Source organism: Nilaparvata lugens, chromosome 5, assembly GCF_014356525.2.
Source record: "Nilaparvata lugens isolate BPH chromosome 5, ASM1435652v1, whole genome shotgun sequence".
In the NCBI taxonomy this organism is placed as follows: Eukaryota; Metazoa; Arthropoda; class Insecta; order Hemiptera; family Delphacidae; genus Nilaparvata; species Nilaparvata lugens.
Window position 1 is genome coordinate 17,551,220 of NC_052508.1, and position 19,250 is coordinate 17,570,469.

Below are 19,250 nucleotides of genomic sequence, written 5' to 3' on the forward strand. Positions count from 1 at the left end.
GGATCCTGTTAGCCTACTGAATATATTTGATTAATTGATTGCACTAGCCTGCCTTCCAAGCAACTCCAACTAGACTAATAGTTGGGGAGTGAACTGTGTTAATTATGTTGCGAAGAATTACCTTAACTTTTTGAATCAGTGTTTCTTGAAGAGAAACTAACTTGTCAAAAGCAGTGCCTTATAGCTCATGATGATTCCTATCTCATTTGCATACTGACAATGATTAGGTGTTATATTATGTCACAGGGTCCCTTGCCCCTAATGGGGAAACAGGACTGGTCTTTTCAATATATAGAATTATCATTCTATGATTTGTGTACTATCAAATGAATAAATACTGTATTGCTGACTTACAGAGCTTCATAATTTAGGGCTCTTATTTATTACATAAGGCGAACCACTAATGGTAGAGCATGCATGATAAACATGTGTATACATGTCTGGTTACCATGCACACACATACACACACATGTTCATCATGCATGATTTATCATCAACAAGAGGCTTTGACCAAAAAACAGCTGTTTAACAGCAGCTTCAAACATAAAATGAACAACTAATAACAATAAATAAATCATTGGAGAATTAGAAATTATGATAAAACATTTAACCTCAATAAGGAATGTGAATGTGAATGATGAATAGCGTTTGAACTGGGTGAGGTTTCATACAGCATTAATTCACGTGGCAGGAGCAGGAGAACTGATCATCGGCAATATAACTCAGAACATTCAACTCAACGAATAGGAGTTATTCACCTGGCCATAAGCCATATCTCATATGAGAAGAGGAGGACAAGTTATACACGGTAATACAAATGTAGAAAAACTGTAAAGAATGTTTTAAATCATGCTCCATCACGAAATTTGTCGATGTACTCATCGGAACAAAACGTGTTCCTGTATTATAAAATACTCTAGAGACCTACGCTTGGTCTGTTTTCAGGTGAAAATCATAACCAATCGGGTTTCAGTTTTTATTTGGAGCAGAAACTCAATTCAATGGTGAATGTTGAAAAGGATAACAGGCGAAATGATTTTTTCTCGAGCCCGAACCGGAAATTGGAGCCTCTCTCCATTTTCATTATTCGAAAAAGTTACGAGGGTGATGGAATCAGTATAATTGTTGGGTGAGCTCGCTCCGCTTCCTTCAGTGTGGAAAATCTTCCCCTTTCATTGGTGCACGGTGTATTGAAAGTTGTGATGGTGTGCTGTGAGGGGAGGGGGGTTTAGTGTAAAAGAGGGAAAGGGATGTTGTGTGAAAAGCTTTCGAGCCCTTCTGGCACACGTCATGCTCCCAGGGGGTGTGTAGTGTAGGGAACAACCAGTCGAGGGAACGTCTATCTCATTCTGTTGACGGGGTTATCTAAATAACGTAGACATCAGTTAGAAAAGTACAAATAGAGTGGGGTGAATAGAGTAGGAAGCACCCATTGTGCTCTAGGAAAAGTGCGAAGGGTGGTCTAGTGATTGTGTGGGTGTGAGTGAGAGGGAAAGGAGCAAGGGATTTGGTTGAAATACCTTTAAAAGAAGGGACCGACGCTGAAATAAAGTTGTGACATACAAAGGCTTCAATTCGGAGCAAAAGGATGGGAACCCGACTAAAGCTACACAGAAGTAAAGGCGACATCAGATTAAACTGAATTAAAGTTCTACGTAATTAGATTTCGTATGAAAGGCAACATTCCATTGTAGTGAATCTCTCTTTTTCTACCCGGTGCTCTGAGAGAAAAGGGCAAAAAATGAACGCGTTCATAATTTAGTTTTAGTTTTTCTTCTCAAGGGAAAAATGCTACAAAAACTGTTTGTTTTTCTTCACGGCATCCCGTTGTTCCTTTATTATCCGCCAGCCATTCACATCAAAAAAGTTCGTTTTGATGAAAATGTACTTTATTTTTCAGCTTTAATTGCGCGCAATACGGTTTGTCTGCCCAGCAATAGTGGATAGGGAAAACAGAAACAAAATTTAATAAATGAAACCCAATAAAATTACGGATTAAGGTTCAGTCTACCTCTACCTTCATGAAAAGTTCAGAAGAATGCTGCAGATTTAGGATTACATTTCTGATTCCTGAATGAATACTTTTACAATATAAAAAGGTGAATGTACTCGTAAAATACTCCTGATAACGGCTATCCATTAACTTTCTTCTGTTTTTTGCTCAACCTAGATCTATTCAAAACTTTTCAGTAAACTGAATTAGTCTTCATCTCTGATATTCAGTATGTTTTGAAAATGAAGATGAAAACTAAAACCAAAATTTCAAAACTCATAAATGTATTTCAAATGCTACATAAGATGAAGTTATAAACAAACTTCACCTTTTGGACAGATACAATTTTCTTTCAAACTAGTTTCTCACTAAAAAAGTTTTGCTCTGCTATGGTGGAAATGCTATCTTATCAAGAGATAACATCACTATCCCCTTATCATTAAACAAACTACATTCGAATAGATACAGAAATTGAGTAAGTGACTCAAAAGCAATTTATTCTCCACAGAAATTACCACCAAATTACTCGATTACTCATCAAATAGTTTAACTGTATTCATATTTATTTACAGTAATATCACTCTACGATGCAGTCTGTAGAACAAATTCCAAAGGCTGTAAAGTTTTAATCTGAATAATACACATGAGACACAAATTTCACAATAGTTCTATATAAAAGCTTCTCAATTATTATCAACACCTACATGTCGCGCTCGCCTAGTGCTTTTCAACATTGTGTTTTCCTGAATGCATATCAATTTGATAGTAAATCATCTGCTCACATGTTAGTACTGTACTTATAAAAGAATCTCGAGATTTCGAGAACGCTCTTTTAGTCAAACCCGCTTTTTTAACCAACAAACAGGTACTTGATGATTCCGATTAGGTTTGTGATAATTGTTCAATCTTGACAATTATAGCTTGTCAAGTACATCCAAATCCCATTAACCTCTCATTCTTTTATCCCATATTCTATCATGCATGGGTAAATTCATTATTGTATTCATTTATAATATATTCATTGACTACATAATGTACTGAGACTTGTCTATGTTGATATATAGTTTTCCGGCTGTCGATTGTTTAAGCAAACTGTAAATATGGGTGCATATTGTATTGTGTGGTCTTGAATAATAAAGCATCTTCTTCATTCCATTCGATACTGCTCTGCGAATAAAATAAATAAATTGATTGAGGAGGATTTCTTCTAGAAATAAACAGACAAATTAAGCGTGAAATATAAAATTTATTGGCAACATCTTATTGAAAGTTTTAAAAATAATATGCTTTATAGACTTTAGCAAGGTAGAAGGGAAGAAACGTATTCGTTAGTGAATATATTCGGCGTTCTCAGGATGACAGTTGCGTAGTTGAAACGTTGAGTGGAAGCATGGAAGGTCACGTGACTGGGTTGTTCATGAGACTGCGCAACTTGCGCAAGTTGCTCAGAGTGGTTGCATCGTTCGGATGCAGGCGTAGAGCTTCCCGGTATGCGTCGGCTGCTTCAGTGTACTTGCCGTTCAAGTGCAAGATGGCTCCCAAGTTGCTGTGACTAGTTGCGTCCTGTAAACATAGAAACAATACTTTCTATTATTAAAACATGTAATTTCCAAATTAAATATGAGTGGGAATTTTGCCAATGAGTAACTGGTTGCGGCCAGGCCAGAGAGTATAGAATGTAACATTCATTACATTCTATCCTAACTGGTTGCGGCCTGCGAACATATAAACATGAATAGTTTTCCACTTCAAATCAATCATTGAGCCGACCTTAGATAAGTTTGCAGTATCTTGGATATAGTTTAACTTCAAATTTATCATTGAGCCAATCTTGAGTATTCTAAAGTGAAAGCTACTTAAAATGAAAGACTGCATTTCTTCATTGAATAGTTTGCCTACTCTTGTCAGAAATTGTCGGAAAGGAAAAATCTCTTATTGAATCCCATTAGGGTGAAATAATGAGTGAGCCACAAATGGCGACCACGTGCTCTCCTAAAATTTAAAAATTGTAGATTTCTGTTATTTGTTGCAACACGTGCTCTGAACATATTGTATTGTAAGAATATGAACGCTCGAAGAGCTAGAATAATAAAAAGAACCGTTTCTCGAAACTATTGAGAATGCATTTGAATAGCCTACCTAGCCAGATGAAAGGGGTCATTATTCTTTTCAAAATAGTTTGAAACAAAAATCATTCTTTCATAGAAACTTGCTAACAGGATTCTTAACGTCAGTCACAGACACGTCTACAATAGAAACCACATGGCCCACTGTGTTTTTTGTTAACCCTTGTATATATCTATAGCATAAGTTGATGGCAGGTAAATGAAGATTGTGTATAGCAATATAGATATATAGTTAGGAGAGAAGTAAATATAGATATGTAGTTTACAATGTAACCACGTGGTTAGCATATGCTACAATTTTACCACGTGGTCAGCATATGAATATTATTGAAGCAATTATTTGAATGGTGATCACATAAAACCATAAACATGAACCGAGTACATGTTTATGAAAACTAGGGCATGAAGTAGATTAGGCTATATGTATAAAGTATTCAACAAATATAATGTTGTACAATAAATTAAAATTTAATAATTATTATAAGCTAATTAAGTTAGTTGAATCCGAATTCATAGGCTAAGGACAAATTTGTAAATAGAGTAAATTAGGTATATTTGATTGAAACATGTTGACAATGAGTATAAGAAACCTGCTTAATTAATTAAGTAGTAATTAATTGGTATCTTATTAATTTGATTTATTCAACTCAATTGTAATGATATACTGTATGAAATTGTGTTTTGTTCTTCATTTAATGTGTATATTATTGAAGTATTTTCCATATTAGATTTATAAGATTGATCACTGTATTAATCAAATTCAATGAGAATGTATTCAATTGTCAGTATCCAAACTTTAGAGTTTAAGTATTGGTAAAATGTATGATATCATTTGTTTTAATAATGAAGGGGAGCCATAGTTTAAAATGATATAACATAATAAACATTAAAGTGAATTTAAATTGATATTTGAATTCAATTTGTAAGCAGAATATTAGCTGATGAGTTTGAGGGTAGGCGGAGCTAGAGGGCGAAGGGTGATGAGGGGTGGAAAATCGTGGTGCTAGTATATATGCAGGCAGCCATGTCTTGCAGAGTTAGTTGCTGTGAGTCTCTCTTAGTCTCTTGGATTTTGGACAGTGTTCAGTGTAGGAGTGAGTTTTTGGTTTCAGACTCCAATTATCCTATAGGGAATTGACTGAGCCAGGTAAAGATTGTATTTAGAATTTTCAATTTTCCTAATTTCAAATCCACACCACCCCACCCTAAAAAGCCCAAATAAGTATATCAAATTTTATAGCATTATAGTAAAGAGCAAACTTAATTATTACTTCTTTTTAAATTCATATCTAAGGACACAATCTTAATTAATTTCTTGAAGCTTACAGTTTGAAATTCACTTCTAAGCACAAATAATAGTTTTTTAAAGCAAGGCTCCCCTAATCATATTCATTCTTTAAAATTTATCAATTCTCTTTTTTTTTACTATAATCATATTTTAACAAGAGTTGTTCAATATTTTGATTTAACAACTTACTTTTCAAGTAACCTGTTAAAATAGGAACTGTTTGTTAAATTCTGTTGTATAAAATTAAACTTGAACTGTAATATTTTCGAAAATTCAATAATCTTGTATATTTTGAATCATTACTATAATTAAATCAATTTTATAAATTCTCTTAAATTTAAAGTTTACTAATAAATTCATAATTAACCTTTGTTTTGCCTTTCACTTTATACATTCCCTTACACACGACCCTGATCTATCTCTCTTTATCTTTTTCTTCTATACTATTATTAGTTCAGTGAGTGAAGTCACAGTAAAGTAATTATTTTATCGATTCATAGTAATTGATTGGCGCCGGGCAAAATACCGTATAGAGTGAGGGAGTTCGAAACCCACTCTAAACAAAGACCGACAGTGGGAAAGAGTTCATGAGACTCAACTGTAAACATGGCAGTCAACAATGTATCAAGGAATAATCTCATAATCCATGATTTGTCAGGTTAACAATCATGATTTTTGAACACATTTGTCATGGAGTCCCAGTAATCTCAGATCAAATTTGATGTGGGACCTACTCTCATTAAGCATACCATGAATTCCTTTTTTTTCAACATTAAAATTAGTAAAGGTGGAATAATGATTGATCAATCAATAACACTCCGATTAACTACTGGTGTTAGATCAGTGATAATAAATTGAGAGCATTCTAATACGCTTTCAGGAATAGTGAATGTGCTGATCTTGAGTTCAGATTAGAAATCGTCGATGAGTATCTTCACAGTTGACACATTTACATGGAGAATTATGATGTAGAATGAACGGATGAAATGGATTTTGATAGATTTCCGATGTATTTAAAGTGATGTCAATCAAATGGCTAACATTTTATTTCTCCCGTAAACCAAATGTACAAGGCGCATATGAAATTATCTAATCCTAGTTTCCACAATAACAAATTAGTCCTTGTTCTCTTCACCCATAAAAGTTAATATTTTAGTAGGCCTATCGATCCAATTCTTATAGGAATTCCAGCACTGTGCTCTTCTAGCACTCCAAAAAAGTCATCATATTACAAATTACTTTTTCATATCATATACAGTTCAATAATTATTTTCTTAGTCTATATTATGTAAATTCATCTATAATTTTGCTGTATTGTAAGCTATTGTATATAAGTGTATAAGCCAGTATATATTGTAATCTACATAAATAAAGTACTCAATCAATCAATCAATCATTCTTCTACTCCAACTACTCTTCCTCATCCTCCTCCTCCACCACCAACCACTCCTCTTCCTCCTCCTCCTCCTCCACCACCACCTCCACCTGTTCCTCCTCATCTTACTCCTCCATCTTCTCCTCCTCCTTCTTCCTATCCTTCTAAAAGAATCGAAAATTATTTGTTGAAAAACCGCCGATTTATGAACTTACATCACATTATTATATTTATTATCGTTATTCTAATTGCATTTCTATATTCATTCTCATTGATTAATAATTTATACTTTGTGAAATTCGTTGAATAACTAGCATTATCGTCATTTAATGTAAATTAGTGTATAAGCCAGTAAGTATTGAATTAAACACACATAAATAAAGAAATCTAATCTAATCCTTCTCGTCATCCTACTCCTCCTCCTCCTCCTTTTCCTCGTCCTCCTTGTCCTCCTCCTCCTCCTCCTCCTCCTCCTCCTCCTCCTCCTCCTCCTTCTCCTTCTCCTCCTCCTCCTCCTCCTCCTCCTCCTCCTCCTCCTCCTCCTCCTCCTCCTCCTCCTCCTCCTCCTCTTCTCTTCACATTTCACTTACTCCACATCCTTCACCACCACCTCCACCTGTTCCTCCTCATCTTACTCCTCCATCTTCTCCTTCTTCTCCTCCTCTTCATCACCTTCTCCTCTCCCTCTTCATCATTCTGCTCTTCCTCCTTCTCCTTCTGCTCCTCCTCCTCCTCCTACTCCTCCTCCTCCAACTTCTCCTCCTCCTCCTCTCTTCACATTTCTCTTACTCCACATCCTCCACCACCACCTCCACCTGTTCCTCCTCATCTTACTCCTCCACCTTCTCCTCTTCCACCCCTTTTACTTATATTACTCCTCATCCTCCACATACTTCTCCTCCTCCTCTTCCTCTCATTCCTCCTTCCCTATATCCTTTTCTACCTATTTCCCTCTTCTTCCAGCACCAACATTTCATTCTCATCCTCCACCACCAGCTTCTCCTCTCCGCGAACCCAATTTCAATTCGGCCCAATTCTCACCAACTACAGTATCGATACAGTACATGGTTTGGAGGGCATTTGGCAGTTCTATTCTGAAGCCGCAGCTGACCGCAGGTTTGTTTACATCCTGTTTGTTATCTGTGCTCTATGGGCTCCACATTCATTGTCACTACCACCACTACACCACTACACCACTACACCACTACACCACTACACCACTACACCACTACACCATTACACCAGTGCGACCAGCTTTCCATCGTTTGTTATTGTACGCTGGACGCGCTTTGTCGCATGCATCTCTGATAACAGAAACTTCAAATAATATCCAATAGCAGCTATAGTCAGAAATATATTGGAAAACTGAGAATGCACTAAAATATGATTTTCTTCATGTTTATCATATTATTATCATTTGTTACAATATCATAATCATGCTTTTTTCATGTTGAGTTGAAGAATACATTTCAATTTCAATGTAATACATTGATGATAATCGAAATTCCCCCCAAAAAATGTTTATTCCCAAGAAAAAAACTAAAACTACTACATCAATTACAGAAAAAATGAGATGAAGGACAATTACATACAATAGTTAGTTACAAAAAATTTCTTATAATGGAAATTATTGACCTACTCCACTATGGCGTACCATGTTCTAGAGTAGGTATTTCCCATTCAAATACATTGAAATATTGAATGGGATTTTTTTAATAGTGCATTCCATGTCAGCTCATGTTAGATTAGTATCAGCTCATTAGTATGATTATGAGTTATGTTCATATTGATTTAGGTCAATGTCCTATAATACATTGTTTTGAATAATGTATTCTCGATACACTGATTTGGTTGGTTCATTTGATTTGATAATCTTAGGGAATATCTCATTATATTCATTATATCCTAATTGAGCAGATTCAGTTTACCTTCTAATACAGTAATTTTGAATACAGTTTTTTAAGATCTTGATCATTGAGTGATTCCATTGAGATGAGGTATAATTTCATATTATGCATTACATTGAACTCTCAATTATTGATTCTGAAAAATCTTGAAGGGAAATTAAAATTATTCTATTCATGATCGGTCATTAATATCGATAAAGCTATTATATATAAGTGTATAAGCCAGTATATATTGTAATCTACATAAATAGAGTACTCAATCAATCAATCAATCATTCTTCTACTCCAACTACTCTTCCTCATCCTCCTCCTCCACCACCAACCACTCCTCTTCCTCCTCCTTCTCCTCCTCCTTCTTCCTATCCTTCTAAAAGAATCGAAAATTATTTGTTGAAAAACCGCCGATTTATGAACTTACATCACATTATTATATTTATTATCGTTATTCTAATTTCATTTCTATATTCATTCTCATTGATTAATAATTTATACTTTGTGAAATTCGTTGAATAACTAGCATTATCGCCATTTAATGTAAATTAGTGTATAAGCCAGTAAGTATTGAATTCAACACACATAAATAAAGAAATCTAATCTAATCCTTCTAGTCATCCTACTCCTCCTCCTCCTCCTTCTCCTCCTCCTCCTTCTCCTCCTCCTCCTACTCCTCCTCCTCCTCCTCCTCCTCTTCTCTTCACATTTCACTTACTCCACATCCTTCACCACCGCCTCCACCTGTTCCTCCTCATCTTACTCCTCCATCTTCTCCTTCTTCTCCTCCTCCTCTTCATCACCTTCTCCTCTCCCTCTTCATCATTCTGCTCTTCCTCCTTCTCCTTCTGCTCCTCCTCCTCCTCCTACTCCTCCTCCTCCAACTTCTCCTCCTCCTCCTCTCTTCACATTTCTCTTACTCCACATCCTCCACCACCACCTCCACCTGTTCCTCCTCATCTTACTCCTCCATCTTCTCCTCCTCCTATTCCTTCACCTTCTCCTCTCCCTCTTCGTCATTCTGCTCTCCCTCCTACTCCTTCTCCTCCTCCTCCTCTCTTCACATTTCTCTTACTCCACATCCTCCACCACCACCTCCACCTGTTCCTCCTCATCTTACTCCTTCATCTTCTCCTCCTCCTCTTCCTCTCATTCCTCCTTCCCTATATCCTTTTCTACCTATTTCCCCTCTTCTTCCAGCACCAACATTTCATTCTCATCCTCCACCACCAGCTTCTCCTCTCCGCGAACCCAATTTCAATTCGGCCCAATTCTCACCAACTACAGTATCGATACAGTACATGGTTTGGAGGGCATTTGGCAGTTCTATTCTGAAGCCGCAGCCGACCGCAGGTTTGTTTACATCCTGTTTGTTATCTGTGCTCTATGGGCTCCACATTCATTGTCACTACCACCACTACACCACTACACCACTACACCACTACACCACTACACCACTACACCACTACACCATTACACCAGTGCGACCAGCTTTCCATCGTTTGTTATTGTACGCTGGACGCGCTTTGTCGCATGCATCTCTGATAACAGAAACTTCAAATAATATCCATAGCAGCTATAGTCAGAAATATATTGGAAAACTGAGAATGCACTAAAATATGATTTTCTTCATGTTTATCATATTATTATCATTATTACAATATCATAATCATGCTTTTTTCATGTTGAGTTGAAGAATACATTCCAATTTCAATGTAATACATTGATGATAATCGAAATTCCCCCCAAAAAATGTTTATTCCCAAGAAAAAAACTAAAACTACTACATCAATTACAGAAAAAATGAGATGAAGGACAATTACATACATAGTTAGTTACAAAAAAAATTCTTATAATGGAAATTATTGACCCACTATGGCGTACCATGTTCTAGAGTAGGTATTTCCCATTCAAATACATTGAAATATTGAATGGGATTTTTTTAATAGTGCATTCCATGTCAGCTCATGTTAGATTAGTATCAGCTCATTAGTATGATTATGAGTTATGTTCATATTGATTTAGGTCAATGTCCTATAATACATTGTTTTGAATAATGTATTCTCGATACACTGATTTGGTTGGTTCATTTGATTTGATAATCTGACGCTAGTGTTCCCGCGCATCTCAAGTCTACTGTTCAAAGATTTGATCCAGCTGGTGACAGGGCAATAACGCTGGAGACCCACGAGGTCTGCAATCTCTTAATCTCTTCATAGTGAATCATTTAATAGAATCAACAGTTGCCAAAAGTTTGCAATCATTGGATAATCACATATTCTCGAATTTTGAGCTTATTTTTAATTTTAGGTGAAAAGGTGAAAATGTTACTGAACATTAATTATAAAGATTCTCATGTTCAATATTTTCCACTCAATTTTTTGTTTAAATCGTATCTGAAGCCTGATAATTGAGAATCTAAAATCAAACTTTGCAAAGATGGGACGGAGCTCCTGAAATTTTCACAGATATGGGACTTGTGGCAGTAGATAGAGCTAATCGATGACTATTTCATGTATAACTTCAATCAGAATCGTTGGAGCCGTTTTCGAGAAAATCGCGAAAACCCCTGTTTTTGACAACATTTTCGTCATTTCAGCCGCCATCTTGAATTCCATTTGATCGAAATTGTTCGTGTCGGATCCTTATATTGTAAGGACCTAACGTTCCAAATTTCAAGTCATTCCGTTAATTGGGAGATGAGAAAGAAAAAATAACGAGCAAAGCTCGGTGCCCCGATATTTATAAAATACGACCATGCATTGATTAAACGGGTTCAATAATTGAACCAACTCTGGAAAAAGCGATATCGAATATTATATATAAATTGAACATCATCAGTCCTCTGTATCCAGTACATGACTGAATGAACTTGATGAATATCGCCCGATGACGTGATTATTGATTGTATAGTCCTGATAATAATGGAATGGTGGTATAATCTGGGCGGATAATGCTGCAATGAGCATGACGCCACTAAGCCCACAGGTGCCATGGCTACATGCTGCCATTTCGATTAACCCCGCTTAATTAGAATATAATGTTAATTGATTTGTCGGTAACAAGCTGAGTACATGAGGCATGTCTTGTGGCTACACTGCATTAGAGCTGTTTTAGTAAATCCCCTAATTCAACACAATCTTTCACTGAAACATATATAATAATATTATCTCATATTTATCACATTTTCTAGTTTCAGACTCTATGGATATAATATTTCGAATAGAATTGAACTTTCTCAGTTTTCTAATGATACGGTAATTTGACATCTTGGTTTCAATCTTTAGTTTGTTTTGTCTCTCCTATACATTCTGATTTTGACTATCTCTATGCCAATATTAGAAATGACAATATCCAAAAATGTACTGTATTTAGGTTATCAAACTCCAGTTATAGGCAGATTATCCAAGAATACTGGCTTTTCATGAGAAAAATGTCATCTAATTCACCGTCTATTTACAGTCCAATTTACTGGTTTCAAACTTTTGTTAATTTTGTCTGATCTCTCTTATATCTACCGACTCTGTCTATCTCTGTCATTACTAAATATGACAATACTCGGATTATAAATTGGAAAAACTTATACAGACATAAACATAGCCTATTTATTTACAATTTCTATCCGAATTAAGGTAACAGTTGAATAAATAAATAAATATTTATTCAATTACAAGTGAATACAGAATAACAATAGTCAAATATTGAATTCAACAAAAATGCGAAGTGTACAGTCAATGAATACAATACTGTTTGCTAAAGAGTGAACTTTGTCTGCAAACAGGAGCATATCTCATAATTGAAAATAAAATCAGGAATTCGCTAAGCGTACACACATGAGATATTATAAACTTAAAATAATGCGAGTTTAAGACTAGAGAATACTCATTCGGCAATTTGATAGTGTGCTTAAAGTCCCCTTCGCTATCAATATCAATAATTTTAATGTGATTTCTCCATTATCGGGAAATGTACCTTTTGTTCTCTAAACCAATCAAAAGGGTAACAATCAAAACCCCAATTGACTTGCTGGTCTGCATCAATTGAGAATTCATTAAAACTTGTGCAATCAAATAACCAGTCATTTTTTCGTCTTATCAGCTCGAACGATTAGAACCATTAGAGCTTGAGTATGTTCCCCAAGTGATATAGGTCTGAGGATATCTATACCTATTTTTGGATATGCTTGTTCATTCTAAATTTACTATAGATATTCTCGGAGAAACACTTTACAAAAAAATAACGCCCGCAGGTTTGTACAGCACATAGAAAATTTCAATATAAATTATTCTTTGAAATTTCTTAACTGTCGGGCGGAAAGCAAACCAATTGTATTAATTTGCAATCAATTAATTTACAGTACAAGTTATTAGATGTAGTAATATGCATTCACTCAGTATAAAGATGTAGAAATATGGATTCACTTTAACTGGCAGTATAGGAAGGCGGGATTAAAAAGGAACTCAGTTACTTGTCTGATTTCTCTTTCACATGGCTTTCGTAATAGCAAAAAGGAATTTAGAAATATGGTGCGAGTAAGTGAGAATAGGAGATAACGCATGGGGCCATCTGTTTTTTCCACCTAGTAGTTTGCACAATCTACAAGTAATGCTTATGCGAGAGACAGAGAAACGATGGGTGTATCACTCTCTCTCTCTCTCTCTTGTACCCTCCGAATTATTCAATTTGCAATCACTTTAATTTTACAGTATTATAAGTTATTAGATGTAGTAATATGGATTCACTTTAATTTGACAGTAGAGAATACAGATTCACTTTAATCTGTCAGTAGAAAGGGAAATTATTTTTTCCTCACGGGAATTATTTTTTTCTCAGGGAAATTATTTTTTCCCTCACTGAGAGAGAGAGAGAGATCACTCTCTCTCTCTCTCTTCACTCCCCCTCGCCTCCCGCTGGGGGAGGGGAAGAGATTAGATTAGATTAGATAAGATAAGATAAGAGAGAGAGGGAGAGTGAGAGGGAGAGGGTGAGGGAGAGGGAGAGGAGAGGGGGAGTTTGCACAAACTCTGGGGGAGGGGGAAGGGGGAGGGGGAGGGGGAGGGGGAGTTTGCGCAAACTCAGGGGGGTGGGGAGGTGGGAGGGGGGAAATTGCGCAAAAAAACCAGTCTTAAATCTCATATTGTATTTACTATTTCACCTTCTCTAAATTAAATTTCATCTTGTATACTGTATTTTAAAATCTTGATCGTTAGGTGATTCTATTGATATGAGGTATAATTCCATATTATGCATTACATTGAACTCTCAATTATTGATTCTGAAAAATCTTGAAGGGAAATTAAAATTATTCTATTCATGATCGGTCATTAATATCGATAAAGCTATTATATATTCGTCAACAATATATATAATCTCCTAGCAATAATATAAAGAGCTATTATATATTATATATTCATAACTTGGTGTTTCAAATAATTAACGTTTACTTGGATTCGAGCCTCAAGTAGATTCGAATAGTATCACTACTCAAGTGGTTCACGAATAGATGAAGATACTACTCTCTCACTCACTCTCCCACGCAATATATAGCCCTCTCTCAATTTCTTCATCACTCTCACTTATACCTCTCTCAATTTCTATATCACTCTCACTTATCCCTCTCTCTCATGATAAATCTCATCATACGATCTCTTATGATATTACAGATTAATCTCTCTCAAAAATTCACTTCCTCAATGAAAGTTGAACCTAGATTCTTGTTTAGAGCGTTAGCAGGCTCGATTGAAACACATCATATTATATTAAGCGAGCCATTTCTGTATATCTATTTATATGTTTATATCTGGTTATCTGGTTATCTGTTTATTTATGTTCAACGGATCTCGAAAACGGCTCCAACGATTCTCACGGAATTTGGAATATAGTAGGTTTATGATATAAAAATTTGATTGCACTAGGTCTCATCCTTGAGAAAACTCGCTGAACGACATTAAAAGGATAATTCATCCTTGGCTGAACAGCTGAGACCTTCGTCGTCTGTGGATAGTAAAAAGTGAGCAAGTGATTCTGCAAAAAATCAAAATATCGCATCCTTGAAATTCATAAACTGACGTATAGCCAGCTGTAAAATAATTATAAACACGATAATTTTGGAGAATTGTGTTCTGTTTATCAATAGATAAAAATCTGGTGTGGCGCACTCACAGAACTTTTTTTGCCGTTATGAAAATTGATCACCTGACGCTAGTGTTCCCGCGCATCTCAAGTCTACTGTTCAAAGATTTGATCCAGCTGGTGACAGGGCAATAACGCTGGAGACCCACGAGGTCTGCAATCTCTTAATCTCTTCATAGTGAATCATTTAATAGAATCAACAGTTGCCAAAAGTTTGCAATCATTGGATAATCACATATTCTCGAATTTTGAGCTTATTTTTAATTTTAGGTGAAAAGGTGAAAATGTTACTGAACATTAATTATAAAGATTCTCATGTTCAATATTTTCCACTCAAATTTTTTGTTTAAATCGTATCTGAAGCCTGATAATTGAGAATCTAAAATCAAACTTTGCAAAGATGGGACGGAGCTCCTGAAATTTTCACAGATATGGGACTTGTGGCAGTAGATAGAGCTAATCGATGACTATTTCATGTATAACTTCAATCAGAATCGTTGGAGCCGTTTTCGAGAAAATCGCGAAAACCCCTGTTTTTGACAACATTTTCGTCATTTCAGCCGCCATCTTGAATTCCATTTGATCGAAATTGTTCGTGTCGGATCCTTATATTGTAAGGACCTAACGTTCCAAATTTCAAGTCATTCCGTTAATTGGGAGATGAGAAAGAAAAAATAACGAGCAAAGCTCGGTGCCCCGATATTTATAAAATACGACCATGCATTGATTAAACGGGTTCAATAATTGAACCAACTCTGGAAAAAGCGATATCGAATATTATATATAAATTGAACATCATCAGTCCTCTGTATCCAGTACATGACTGAATGAACTTGATGAATATCGCCCGATGACGTGATTATTGATTGTATAGTCCTGATAATAATGGAATGGTGGTATAATCTGGGCGGATAATGCTGCAATGAGCATGACGCCACTAAGCCCACAGGTGCCATGGCTACATGCTGCCATTTCGATTAACCCCGCTTAATTAGAATATAATGTTAATTGATTTGTCGGTAACAAGCTGAGTACATGAGGCATGTCTTGTGGCTACACTGCATTAGAGCTGTTTTAGTAAATCCCCTAATTCAACACAATTCTTTCACTGAAACATATATAATAATATTATCTCATATTTATCACATTTTCTAGTTTCAGACTCTATGGATATAATATTTCGAATAGAATTGAACTTTCTCAGTTTTCTAATGATACGGTAATTTGACATCTTGGTTTCAATCTTTAGTTTGTTTTGTCTCTCCTATACATTCTGATTTTGACTATCTCTATGCCAATATTAGAAATGACAATATCCAAAAATGTACTGTATTTAGGTTATCAAACTCCAGTTATAGGCAGATTATCCAAGAATACTGGCTTTTCATGAGAAAAATGTCATCTAATTCACCGTCTATTTTACAGTCCAATTTACTGGTTTCAAACTTTTGTTAATTTTGTCTGATCTCTCTTATATCTACCGACTCTGTCTATCTCTGTCATTACTAAATATGACAATACTCGGATTATAAATTGGAAAAACTTATACAGACATAAACATAGCCTATTTATTTACAATTTCTATCCGAATTAAGGTAACAGTTGAATAAATAAATAAATATTTATTCAATTACAAGTGAATTACAGAATAACAATAGTCAAATATTGAATTCAACAAAAATGCGAAGTGTACAGTCAATGAATACAATACTGTTTGCTAAAGAGTGAACTTTGTCTGCAAACAGGAGCATATCTCATAATTGAAAATAAAATCAGGAATTCGCTAAGCGTACACACATGAGATATTATAAACTTAAAATAATGCGAGTAAAATAATAATGATACTAAATAATAATTATAATAAATATGAATGATACCAAATAAATTCTGGGCTTTAAGCCTGTTGTTCCTCTCCCAATCATTCATAGATAAGAATGATATTGTATCCATCAATGTATAAATAAATAAATAAATTATATAACTTACAACTATCGTGATAAAGTAAACTTAATTAAACTTCAATCCGGTAGTATCATTTCTGGACGGAAGTAAAATACGTTTCATCAATATAGCGATGCTACTCTGACTCAAATAACGAAATAACGATGTGAGCTCGTTATTTCCGGATTCTTCACCAACAGGAAATATCCAAGAGGTTTTCCGGGGAATCACTGATAATGCCACATAGGACGACTGCAGTGAAAACTAACTTTAATCCTATTGATGGCTCTGGAGTTGATGCCAAAAGCTGAGAATAATTGGATGTTTTCATGGAGTTGCTATATACATTGTTTTTATCCCCCTTTAATCGGTAGGTGGCAACTAGGGTGAGAATAAATTAAAACTGTCAGCATCTATTACAATGCTGCCAGTATAAAATGAGTCTCACTAACAAATTCAGTGAGCGTTGACAAGCAGATTGAATAGAGGAAGTTTCTATTTTTGTTTATCAGCTCTAGGCTTTAGTGGAGAGATATGGTGAGAGGTTATTTATGCTGCCTATCAAAGGTTGTCAGGTTGTTCTGATTTCAAGGAATTTCTGAATTCAGCCTTGTAGATGTTTGTTCAAAATTACTGTTTTTCCATCAGTTTTGTTCTGGAAATATTCAGGGAAATGAGAAGTACCTTAACTACGTTAGTACTGTAATAGCGTGGATGCACCATACTCTTATATGTATACTTATTCACTCTTATGTGTATACACCATACTTCCTGTATACTTATTCTATATAACTAATAACCAGGCCTCACAGAACTTGACCGTAGGTCACCATTTTAACAGTCACTGGAAAATGAAAACATTTTTATCCATAGGAAATTACAATTTAGTCATTCTAAGTGGCTATCCAAGCTGCATCATAAAATTATGAATTTTATCCATCAGGGAAGCTTTCTGTCTTTGATCATCTTTTTACTCTCAAAATTACAGTGGGCATCCAGTATATAACAGCTTTATCGTGATAGCTTCATCATTTTCGTGTATGTGGAAGCTAGAACTTTATAATATTTACGAGATTCATAGAACAATTTCATATTTTTCTGCTGCACAAGTCCAATTACTCTCAACTAATATTACTATTTTCAACTTCTACTACTTCCACTTTCAACTCCCCATCCCCATCCCATGCATGAATTTGTTCTAAGAGAATTGTCATGTCAGGAAATTGCTAATATAGTCTCTAGAATGAAATCATCTTCAACTAAAGATATTTATCACCACTCCAGCTCTATGATGAAAACTGTCATAAATTTCATACTGGCACCATTAACAACTTGTTTCAACGCATGTATAAGAGATTCCATTTTTCCACTGAAACTCAAGCATTCCAGAACAGTGCCTATTCATAAAAAAGGTTCTAAAGATCTGCCTGAAAATTTTAGACCCATCTCAATTCCACCTATTTTTAGCAAAATTCTAGAATATGCTATTGCCGGTCAATTGTACGAGTTTTTCGAGAGTAATGGTTTGTTCTCAACTTCTCAATTTGGCTTTAGAAAAGGAAAGTCTACAGTTGATGCAGTCACCTCTGTAGTGAGCGATGTTGAAAATAGTTTTGACAATAAAAACTTCACAGGAGTTGTACTATTCGATCTGAGTCGAGCTTTCGATGTTGTCGATCATAATATTTTATCGAAGAAACTCCATCATCTGGGTGTACGCAACAAGGCACTTAAACTTTTGAAATCATATTTAAACAATAGAAGTCAGTCTGTATGTATAAACTCCAATCTCTCAAATCCATTATCTGTTCCTCACGGGGTCCCTCAAGGTTCCATTCTTGGGCCTCTACTTTTCATAGTTATGATGAATGATATTGAGTACAACATTGGATCAAAAGTTGTATGCTATGCTGATGATTCATCCATAATTACAATAGATAAAGACCTGAATACTCTCCAACAAAAAATGAACAAGTGTCAGGATGAGGCTGCAGTTTGGTTCAAGGCAAATGGTTTGCTGCTTAATAAAGATAAAACCCAGATATTATTGCTTGCACTGAGACAGGTTAGTGAAGGTGCAAAAAATGCTAAGCTTCTTGGTATTACACTGGACCAAAAGCTTTCCTGGAGTTCTCACATAGATAATTTATGTTCAAAACTCTCCAGGGTAATTTACTTGTTACGCAGTCTCAGCGACTCTGTTCCCAAAAAATACATGAGAACTTGCTATTTTGCTTTCTTCCAGAGTGTGTTTCTGTATGGCCTGGAACTATGGGGGTGTGCTCCAGATGCACAGAAAGTATTCTTACTACAAAAGAAAGCTCTTAGGATAATTTCTGGTGCAGCATATTTGGATCATTGTAGGCCCCTATTTGTTGGAGAGAAAATCATGACTTTGCATGGCATGGTAGTTTTCAGGCTCTTGATGAGTGTAAAGAGAAAGATAGGCTTGTTCCACTGTAGGGATGAAATACATAGCTACAATACTAGGAACAAA

General features: G+C 35.4%; 1 protein-coding gene across 1 annotated transcript in view; it reads right to left on the bottom strand.

The window, feature by feature from the left end:
- Positions 1–3,219: 3,219 nt before the first annotated feature.
- LOC111053779 (protein O-mannosyl-transferase TMTC2) overlaps positions 3,220–19,250 on the bottom strand; it is a 147,631-nt gene continuing 131,600 nt past the window's right edge. Inside the window, 1 exon segment of the mRNA XM_039427788.1 lies at positions 3,220–3,556. Within this exon segment, the coding sequence (XP_039283722.1) occupies positions 3,392–3,556 (165 nt within the window). The 3' untranslated portion in view covers positions 3,220–3,391.